Source organism: Saccostrea cucullata, unplaced genomic scaffold (genome assembly GCF_032062105.1).
Source record: "Saccostrea cucullata isolate Sc308-1 unplaced genomic scaffold, CSIRO_AGI_Scuc_v1 ctg2892, whole genome shotgun sequence".
Taxonomy (NCBI): domain Eukaryota; kingdom Metazoa; phylum Mollusca; class Bivalvia; order Ostreida; family Ostreidae; genus Saccostrea; species Saccostrea cuccullata.
Genome location: NW_026924588.1, coordinates 116,670 through 128,389, shown reverse-complemented (window position 1 = coordinate 128,389; position 11,720 = coordinate 116,670). Strand labels below are relative to the sequence as shown.

Below are 11,720 nucleotides of genomic sequence, written 5' to 3'. Positions count from 1 at the left end.
AAGCATGGAAAATATAACTAATGTAACAATTAGATTAACACAACATATATAGAAGTTTACAATTTTGAAGTATCGTCTTAAATAATGATTTAGCATCAGTAATCATCACTTCCATGTTGATGATTCGCTCTAAGTCCTATTATATGATTAATGTACAATTCATTTACACAGTCCAGCTTTGACGAGTCACCCCTTACCTTAAATATGTGATTTTTCTAAATTTCTTCTATGCTTATTGCTAGAATTATTACTGTTAGCCACAGCATTTCATCTTTGTTCATAACAAAACTTTTGAGGTCAATATTTAGAAATAGTTACAGTGACAAGGAATAGGAACTCAGACTCCAAATACATGCCCATTTGTGTATATAAAGGTCAGATGATAGCTGGTGACCTGATAGCTCAGTCAGTAGAGCACCTTACTAGATCTTACAATTTTAAGGTTTGAATCTGCCCAGCAGGAGTATTTTTCCCCTCTCCCATTTTGTGTGTTTGTAATGAATAACTTCTGTTACATATGGAAACGAATCTGAGTTGGTTTTGCGCCATATAAATCTCAATAAAAGAGATTGGGACAGACTAGAAGATGTTCTTTGAAGAAATTGAATCTGAGAGTGGTTTCGCCTCAATTCCCTGTTGGCTCCAAGTGGCTTTGCAGCAATAACCCTGATTCCCTCTTGGCTGAATTCCCCTGAGTAAATATGAACAGAATCTTTTTTTTTTTCTAATTTTGAACAAAGATAATATACTTTATTTACAACATTAATATGTATAAGTTAAATAGATGTATAATCTATTACTGTCTTGAACATTTTGGATAACCCCCCTATAACCTAGCATACACACAAACGCAGTAACGCACAAACACATGAACTGTTCAACACAGAGAACATGAGTGAACAACAAAAAAACAAAATCCACGTGCAAAAATTTGATACCTTTGATTGAAAATTACAGGTAAAATTGAGGCAAAATCAATGCATCCATGTAATTGAGGCAAACATATCCTTTACTATGAAAATAATGATAGCAATAATTTAAATAACGATGTGATAAATTAGTGTTAAATTGAAATATTTAAACATCCATTTTCATTCACATCTGTCATTCATGATCAAAGGGGAAATTGAACTATATATGTCATTGAATTGATCTTATTCTTAGGCAAAATAGCTATACCATTTTCATATGTGGCACATGAGTCTTTTGATAAAAAAAAATGTTTTTTCCCAGTTACGTGGAAATGACAAAAATCCAATTGGACCACCCCCTTTTTCCTATAAAGTATTAATAACTATTATGGATTCAGTTGTCACCACACTTAATTCATAATCATTTGGTGTTGCTTTTAGTAGCAAATTATAATGGTGACACATATTGTGCTAAAGCAATATTTATTTACAAAAAATAAAGTCTTTGGTATGATATTATATATGTGATAACTACAACTGACAAAAACATTAAAACCAGTTTGAACCAGCCTTGACATAGTTCCATTTTTAGCAGAACTCAACATGAAGGCTGCACATGTTGTATCTATAATCATGATAATACCAGTGTAATTATAGTCCACATGATTATTGTTTTTAAAATGTTAAACTCAGAAAACTAAATATCTTACATAATTTTGTTAATGTTGGTCTTCATGTTTTTAACATTGACAAACACTATGCCCCTGACCGACAAAAGCTCATAAACTTGTGTGTGAGATAACTGATTGAGCAGCGATTTTTTTCCACCCATTGGGAAAAGGTCCGGTACCGGTTCAATTGGGAAAAATAACATCAAAGAAAAACAAAGGAGAATTTTCTCTTATTTATGCAAATGCAACGTATTTTGCGTTTATTCCAACTTAATTACCTATAACTGCTTGTTTTAAAGAATAAACAACAAGTACTTATTGTTTTTATATCAACGTCCCTTGTTTTCACATTGTCATGCTTTCAGTTTGTCAAAATGCATGACACTACGCTGTCTAACCACTGGTCCTGCCGAATTACAACTTTCTCTACTTTCGATTTAAGCGGAAGTGAAACAATTAGTCAACTTGTACAATGTTTCATTTAACAAGAAATACGATGTCATCGTAATCTTTTGCTTCACAGTTGAATTGGGAATTTTTAGTCACAGAATTGGGAAAAAATAACGTTTTTTGGCATTGGGAACGGTGCCGTTTATCGGTACCAGTTATATAAGGAAAAAAAACCCGCTGTTGAGCAGTTAAGACGTACTTCAGTTGGCAAAAAGAAGTTCAGAATCAATACTTTAAATCAATTCAGATCTTAAAAACACATTTTTTCAGAAACAAAGGAAAAAAAACATTGATCTCTGCAATGTTATGAGATATGATTTGATGCCCAATGTTCTTTTTTTTTCCATAAAGAATTTCATCATCATTGATCATATTATTTTAAAAGATACTTTCATTTTCATTCTTGTCTGTATTTTCATTTTCATGTTTTTTTGTCATTTCAGTTTCTTTGAAGATTTGTGTGATTTTTATAATCACAACGGTACTTAATATATAAAACAAGATAAAAAGAAATGTAAGTATTAGATATCCATTGTCATATTGCAAATGTACAAACTTAATAGATTTTTAACATAAGAATTATGATGTCTAGGTAATTTGTCATGGAGAAAATGTAGGTCACAGATTCAGGTCACAAAGTTATACTGGTACAAGAGGCAGGTGTTAATTCTATTAACATTGTCATTATCAATGTCTGATTTAAATACAGTAAGGGAAAATTTTTCATTGGAAGTAATTCGTAGGTTCATAACTTCATAGATTTATTGGGATAAGTATGTATACATAATTTTATAAAATCTTTGAAGTGTAGATTTTCATGTAAAACTATTTTGAATTCACCAATTTTTTGGGGGGGATACATTTCAACATGATTTAAATATGGTTTTAATATTATCAGTTTCTTCAAAGTCACTTTTTGACAGCAGAAATCATGCTCCAAGAGGTTGATTATTTCACTAATACTGATCATGCTGAATTGTAACATGTTTTAAATATGATTTTGTGATCAAATTCTACATTGTCAATTTTTGACAACAGAAGTAAAGCACCAACTGAAAGTGTTATCTAGGTTACTAAACAATGCTTATACTGATAATTTGGAAGAGGAATGTATTCTTAAGAGGAATGTATTCTTTAAAGATAAAAAAAAATGATAAATACGTGATAATTTTTCAGAAAATAAAAATGGATATGGAACAGAATGGAAATCAGAACCCGTCCCCCCTGTGCCGTGCTGGGTGTGGTTTCTACGGTAGCTCCTCCTTTGAGGGTATGTGCTCCAAGTGCTATAAGGATACGATGAAGAATAAAGAGAACGCCCCCACCCTCAGCGGCCGCCTCAGTCCCGCGGCGGCCACGGTCAGCAGCTCAGGTGAGACGGATTCGGTGGGAAACGTGACCTCGACGTTAGCTCACACCTCTCTAGGTACGGTATTACCTCCTACGTCTGTCTGTCTGTCTGTCCAGCATCTGCTTGCTTTTCTCGTCATGTCTGTTGACTCCTTTTTGTTTATCATGTTTATTCAGCTGTTTCCCATTGACCCTCTGCTTGCTTTTCCCATTAGCTCACGTCTCTTTAGGTATGGTTCAACTTTGTCTGTCTGTCCATCAATCACCCGCTTGCTTTTCTCGACCTGGCTGTCTGCATGTAATAGTGAATTTTCCCATTGCTCAGCCTTCTGCTATCCCATGTTTTTCTGTATTCCCAAATACTGTAAACATATTATATTTGGCTGTGTATTCTTTTTAGCGCTTTTGGCGGAAAGACACTTCCGCTAATTCAAGTACAACGCTAAATGTTTTGTACTTATATACATAAATAAGAACATTAGAAAATGCGCTAAATCAAATCTACGTTAACTTGTTTAAAACTCAATTTCCGCCAAATATCGTACACGCTAAATATAATACATTTACAATACACTACTGTCTGTTCTCCCACATCTGTCTGTTTTCCCATTGATCATTTGCTTGTTCTTTCTACGTTGTTATCTCATCTCTCTTCTGTCTACATTTCTCTGCCTGAACTGTTTTATTTCTAAACACTCTTCGCAATGCTTGGTTCAACGGCAATGCTTGGTTCAACATGTTCAACGTCTTCTTAAAAATTCAAAATTTAAAGCAAATTCTTGTTCCTCTACCCAAATTGTTACCCTGCTTGCTAAATAGTGTCAAGGATTTTCAAATCTTGTGTATGCTTTAATTTTATTCGCTGCTGTTTTTTGCACTGGTACACACTGTGCCAGTATTTTGCTTCCCTTTCCTCTTTACTCAATCTTGTGTGAACAGTCTCTATTTACATGATTTATATCCTTGTCATTGTTTTGTTGGTGGGCTTAAATCATGATCAGCTTTTCCCATGCTTTGCTATTTATGTATTCATTCATTACAAGTATTAATAATTTCAAATAATCAAACTGTGTTTATATTGTAAACAGGTAAAAGAAATTTTTAGTTTTTTGAATTTTTCTTAAATTTTCTTATCATTTAACACTTTGAACAAATAAGATGAATAATTATTAATAATATTTGGATTGGATAAAGGATGTAATTTAGGTTTTAGATTTAACAGTTACGTGAGTTAGGAAGAAATGTTAAAATATTTCTATTTTGTTTTATTAAAAGTTCAAAATCGTGCAATGATAAAAACAGACTCAAGGAAAAAATACCACTGTTTTCTTGGTGTTAGCACTAATATGGATATTTACATGTTGAGGTTGTGATTGTGTTAATACTAAGATAGATATTTACATGTTAAGGTTGTGATTGTGTTAATACTAAGATAGATATTTACATGTTGAGGTTGTGATTGTGTTAATACTAAGATAGATATTTACATGTTAAGGTTGTGATTGTGTTAATACTAAGATAGATATTTACATGTTAAGGTTGTGATTGTGTTAATACTAAGATAGATATTTACATGTTAAGGTTGTGATTGTGTTAATACTAAGATAGATATTTACATGTTTAGGTTGTGATTGTAGGTACCCCCGAGTCTGGTAGTTCTAACTCCCTAAAGGACCTGGCTGCCAGCACCACCCCCAGTGTCGAGACGGCGACCCCCACTGTCCCCATCCCCGGGGTCAGCTCTAGTAAACAGGAGGCAGATAAAGCGGACATTGCTACTGGTAAGAGGATTGAATACCCAGGTCCTCATATCTCCCCCCCCCCTTCCACCAAGTGTGCTTTCTCCAAGAATGAGCCACAAGCTAAATTGACAGTTTCGCTTGATAAAGAATGTTGTTTAGAATTGTTTAAAAATTGCTTGGAGGTAGTGTAGAACTTAATATTAACCCTAATGCCTGGCCCGTTACAATGGATCTTTTGTCAGTTAGTTTGATATAGAGGGAAAACACTACTCTCACCCCTTAAAAGTAGAATACAGTTGTGGAGAAAAAAAATTATACTGAAAATAGAAATGAAATGAAAATTTTATTTATATGTAGGTTGGCAAGGAAAAAAAAAACGTGTATGAATATCAGTTGAGTGAACAACATCACATGTAATTATGTATTCGAAAGAGTACTCTGTACTTCACACATGTATTTATTTAGAATGATGGAGGCATATTTTACTTTTCTTGCAGACCTGTATACTCTTACGATTTCGGCGTATCGAAATCTCACTGACAAATCTTATAAAAAATACTGAGAGACAATACCATGGGTGAACAGGTCTGATCAAGTGTAGCGGTATGTTATTATAATGCAGAATTATAAATTTGTAGGAGGGGTTGTTACGGATGTGGCCTCATCACCGGATGATAAGAAATCAAAGAAGAACCGCTGTACTACCTGTAAAAAGAAAGTGGGCCTTACAGGTAACATATGCACCCTAGTTCTTTATTTATTGTGGAGATTGTGTGTGGATATTCTGCTGCCATTGTGTGTCCTTCCCAAAACCTTTCAAATGATCAAGGTCATTTTGTTATCAAGTTTTCTTGATTGCCTCATCTAGTCTAGAAGTTCTAGATGAATTGGGATCAAAAGGAATAGAGAAAAATAAAGGGAAAAACATGTATTGTTGTAGGGTGGTGAAGGTTCATTTTGATCACCATAATTTTACTGTGTCCCAAGACAGGCCCTAACGACAATTAAATTGCACCTCTTGTACCCCCAATGTAGCAGAAAATTGCAAAATTGCTTCGAAACAACTTTGAAGAAAATAAGGCCAAACAAAAAAAAAGTTGGTTCTCAGGCCATCTGTTTAAAAATCAAATGAGGCAGGCAGTTTTTTTATTTTATTTTCAAGATCATTTTATATTACTGCCACAAATCATGTTATTTCATTAAACATTCAAAGATATTCATTCCTTTTTTTTTGTACTTTTGCATTCTTTTCATTCCACAAGTTATGTTTCTGTTTAGAAAGATTTTCTATCATTATAAAATTTAAATAGTAGACTGGGTAGGTACTTCTGGCATGATCAACTTTCTGCTCATTGTCAACGCTTCCACAGCAGTAACAAACTTCAGGAAATTGAGCAATACTTGAAATAGCCTTAGGGATTCTAAAATGGATTTGAGTGGGACAAGTTCTTTCTCATGAAAAAGCTTAACAAACAACTTATGCGTGGACCCTTGGTGAAATTTGAAGCTTTGAGATTCTGTAGTGTAATTCACATCCTATGAATAATTATTAAGCTTGAGTCTCCATGAGTGTATTCATATACAGAATCTTGTTAAAAATTAACACTCTCTTGTTATTCCTGATTTTAGTATCTTCTAAATAGGGTTCAGGTAATAGTGTTTTTGAAACTTTAAAGACATTACGTTTTTGACTTCATTTTGAATTTTGCTCGGAACTGCATCTGTATTTTCAGACTAGATTAAATTTATCATAACTTCCAAACAAACTGATAGTTTCATTGATACTATCTGAAAGCATCTCCCTGACAAACAAATCCTTTTTTATTTACCAACCAATGTCTCAACTGCATAACTCTGGACTGCAGAATTCATTCTTTGACCAAGTTGGACGGAAAAGTTCACCACCTAGGTCCAACATGACAGTCAAATTGAATCAAGTAATTTTCTTACAGATATGTTGGAACTTTTATTGCCAATTGTGTTTCATGACATCAAAATATTGGGGCCACAAGTTACAGTGCCAGGACTGATAATCCAAAACGTCAAACATGTTTGGCTTCTTTAACTCCACTAGTCTAGGTCTGTTTTCAGCGGAGTCATAACTTCAAAAACGCTTTAATGATACAGATTTTGACCTTCTAAACTTAAAACCTGTCAAAACAAATCAACAATTTCTGGAATATTTTGAGTCAATTAACCCCCCCCCCCCCCCCCAAAAAAAAAAATTTAATGTGGCAGGGTAAACTTGAATGCGGCGGGGCCTGAGAACCAATCTTAATTTTTTATTTGGCCTAAATGGACATTTTTTTCCCAAATCTGTTCATATTGTTAGTGCTTCAAGCGTTTAGTCATTAGCACAGGAGAAATATAGGAAATTGCAATTATTTTTCTTTAAAGTTGTTTTTTCGACTTAACTATAAAAGGAGTATTATACTCTCTTTAATATGTCTCCTAGTAATAACATTAGTGGTAATTTTATCTATTCAACCTGCATTAACACTTACATGTAGATTCACAGCATCAAATTTTTTAAGCTTCTGCCTTCATTGAATAATTGATGCAATAATTTATTTTTCTTTCATTAATTTTAATTATGAAATGTATGATTAAATGAATTTTTAAAATTAATTTTCTACAATTTGATTGTAGGTTTTCCCTGTCGCTGCGGAGGCCTGTTTTGTAGTATGCACAGATATTCGGACAAGCACGAATGTGATTTTAACTACAAGGAACTTGCACAAGAGCAGATCCGCAAGCACAACCCTGTTATTGTGGCAGAGAAAATTCAGAAGATTTAATGCCGTGATGGCGTAGGAGTTATCGTATTGTTGTCTTCTTCAGACACTTGTGTCTAAAAAATTTTTTTTTCCTTTTTGTTTTAAAATGTGTGGGTGTTTTTTTTTGCATTAATAGAAACATCAAAGAGAGAGCTTATATTAGATTTTACAGAATGGAGGAATTAAGGAAATAAAAAAATTTATATATTTTTTTTGGTAATTTTAGTTCAAAGGGATTAAGATATTAACTTCTTGAAATGGAAAAAAAATTGTTGATAATTTATTGTTTTTCCCCCCTTTTTTGTGGAATTTGGAAAGTATTTATTATAATTAATATATATATTTGTTTATGTTTCTTTTGATATTTTTTAGCACTAATACTTTTTCAGTATTTTTTTGTTCGTAAGACACCTTTTATTTAAGATAATTCATTAAGTCTTCAGGTGTGACCATCAGTCAGTGTCACAGTTATTATAGCATGTCAACATTTTCCCCAACATTTACATAATTAAATATGTAAAAATGCATTTACAGTTGCTTTTTTGCAAATGTGAACTCCACTGTCTATGTGATTTTACAGAGAATTGTGGGAGAAAAGTCAAGAATTGTGGGAGAAAATGTTAACATACAGGTGTATTGAGGAAATATGAGGGATAGAGTCAATTTTTTGTTTTGTGTAAAATAATATAGGGGTTGATCTACAAGTGTTTCTGTGCATTTTGAATTGACAATTTTATATTAATGTATGCATTGAAATATTGAGTATACCCAGTGCTTGCAGACTTTTAATATGCAGATGCTAACTTTGCACACAGGCGAGCATTAATTATGATTTTTATTTATTTCCAAAGCTGTGCCCTCTTTCTCAAAATATTTTTTCTTTTTTTTTTAAAGTATCGAAAAGTAATATTTATGAAAAAAAAATATGATACTAATGATATCAATCTAACGTATATGTAGTGTTTATGACTATTTTTCAAATATTGTAATTGTGTCGGTATTTTACCCATTTGTATTTTACATCGGACGATAAATTGTTTAATTAGTTAGATAATTAATTGTTTACAAAATGGTAATTGTACATAGGAGCTTCTTACACCAGTGCATGTGCAGAGCTTGTTAAGTCCACAGTGTTATTTTCTGTGTGAAAATTCAGTTTGCACTATAACCCCTCATAAGAATCCTTTGCCTTTAAATCCTCCCCCCCCCTTTTTTTTCCCCCTATTTCTATTGATATGGTCAACTTTGAATATAATAATATTCCACTTATCCCTTGTGTAAAACGTTTTTTAAAACAATTTTCCTTCTACATTTAAATATACACCCTCACACACTTTTTCAAGAGTGGACTTTTATCCTATCCCTGAAGTAGATCATTGTAAATGTTCCCCATTATAAAGTGTAAAGTATTTTTTGATATAAAATACAATTTGCAGATTTCTTCTTTTTTAATTATGGTGATTTATGCAATTCCACCTGTCTTAATTGTTTATATCTCCCACACATGTAGCATTATATTGGTAGGGTTGATAAGGATTTTAGTGTGTGGTTCAATCATTGTGTCTGATGAAAGAACAATTGTGATTGGCTGTGTGTGTAAATGGGTATTTGAAAGAAGAATTCTGATTGGTTGTTTAGAGGACATTTGAATAATTGTGATTGGTTTTCATTTGATGAATGTTAAAGTGATATATATATTGGTTGTCTGTGTTTGACTGGAGTATGAATGTATAAAGAAGAAATGGTGTGTCTGTAAAGCTAGATATCTATAATTAAAAGTATATTCATGTGTATTGTTATTAATTGATTATTGATTTGTTTGATTAACCATATAACATAGTGATTTTTTTGTCATTTAAAAATCCATACACATTTTGCAGTTTTTCCCCCTCTATATAAACAATGATAAACATTGAAATTTGGTTATTAAAATATATAAAGAAAGTATACACAGACGTGCACATATTTCTCATACAATTTATCAATGTAATGCACAAGAGTACATGAATACAAATTGTTATTAGGATTGTTATATTTTTGTTTCTAAACGTGAAAGTCATTTTTTTTTTTTGTTAGATTACAAAGCAAGACATGCTTTTATTTCAATTTTCAAATTCAGTGTTGTTGTTATATTTTTCTCAAATTTAAGTAAATTTCACTTTAAAAATGTTATGCCCTCAAATTCCTTGTGTGAAGAAAAAAATAATGTGTATTTGTGTGTACATGCTTCTACATTTAAAACATTGTCACTACCGTTATATGCACTTTCTATACAGTATCATACATACGCTTTTTTGAAAAAAATCCATTTAACCCTCGTCAGATTTTTAGTTTCATTTCATGGAACGATTTCATCATGAGCTGTGAAAATATTTGAATAAACTTGTTATAGATGCAGATTTTCAGTGTTTTCATTATCAAGGGAATTTTTATTGCAATTTTATATGCATAATAAGTTAGTGGGGTCAGATTTTCATAGGCAGGGATTTTTCAAGATGTATGTTTTCTTCAAAAAATGCATGGAATAGTTTCTTTGTGGATATTTTGAATAGTAGATTTAAGGCTTCACAAGACAATTTTTATTTCCCCCGTCTCAAAAATTCTCAGGAACCACAGTGCAGTGTGGGTCACACTGTCGGACAATATTCTGCTCTTTATATGAAGGGCACTTCTAGGTCTTAAGGATCCTGTTAAATACATTCTGCAACCAACATAATGTTGAACTTAGGTATCTTAGAACATGGATATGTCAATTGAAAGTGATTTGGAAGTCCCAGCCACTTAATTATTCTTCAAGTATTTTTGACCCTTTATATTTCAAATCATTGGATATCTTGAAGTTTTTCCTCTGTCCCATCAAGTTTGAGAGAACAAGATTTGAGTGTACTTAATCTTTGTGATTTGAAATGAAAATACATGTACAATGATGTACTTCCAAACAAGAGACATTTTGACAGTACATTATAATGAAGAGCACATCAGAGCCACAGGGCAAACATCAATAGAAACTGAAAATGATTCAAACATAATTATTATTTTATAAAAATGTTTTTAAATTAATGATCATATTTGTCATGGACAGAGAATGAGTATTTCTTGAAAACAATACAATTCTACGTCTGCACAAACAAATATCTTACAGTTTAAATATATATGAACATCTATCATCATTTACAACATGAACTGTTATTCAGAACTGTAAAGCAAGTACTCCTTATTTAATTATTGTAAACCAATTTTTATTTGCAACATCTTTTATTCATTTTGGAATCCATCCATGACTAATAATTTTCAAGATTGAAGCACCTTCATTTAGGTAAATGAATGGTTCGCTATGACTACTTTGTGGATATTTTGATTACTGGAAGGCTTCACAAGTCAATTTCTATTTCCCACAGTCTCAATTTTTAGACAAAGGGTAGGGACATTTACAACCCATTGTATACAAACAAGAGGAGAGTCACTTGTATATATATATACAAGTCATGTATATGTAGATGAAATCAAATAGATATGTGTGACCCAGAGGGAAAAGCTGATGAAAAGGACATCTTTCTAGAAAAAATAAAATGTAATGTTTAAGCCATGCAAAATTAATTCCTGGTTCTCAGGCCTTTTTTCGAGAAATATGATGAGGGAGGGAGGCCTTTTTTAAAAACTTTTATTGCCCCCAAAACATGATGAGGCAGCTTTTTACATTGTACAAAACCTCAAAAAATGATGAGGGAGGTGATTTGTTTTTATTTTATTGACTTAGCAATAAAAAGGGTCAATGAGGCATCCTTGGAAGAGATGAGGGAGGGCCTCCGAGAACCAAGA

The 11,720-nt window shown here is 32.4% G+C and overlaps 1 protein-coding gene across 2 annotated transcripts; it reads left to right on the top strand.

Moving 5' to 3' along the window:
• Nucleotides 1-2,458: 2,458 nt before the first annotated feature.
• On the top strand, nucleotides 2,459-10,295 carry LOC134266783 (AN1-type zinc finger protein 5-like). 2 transcript variants are annotated; one of them, XM_062749015.1, is made up of 5 exons: nucleotides 2,459-2,546; nucleotides 3,209-3,404; nucleotides 5,020-5,163; nucleotides 5,763-5,855; nucleotides 7,774-10,295. In XM_062749015.1, exons 2-5 carry the CDS (start codon nucleotides 3,218-3,220, stop codon nucleotides 7,920-7,922), a joined length of 573 nt encoding a protein of 190 aa, XP_062604999.1. In that variant the 5' UTR covers nucleotides 2,459-2,546; nucleotides 3,209-3,217; the 3' UTR covers nucleotides 7,923-10,295. The 2 variants fall into 2 exon arrangements, with proteins under 2 accessions (XP_062604999.1, XP_062604998.1); XM_062749014.1 differs by having other exon boundaries at nucleotides 3,209-3,458.
• The last annotated feature ends 1,425 nt before the right edge of the window (nucleotides 10,296-11,720 follow it).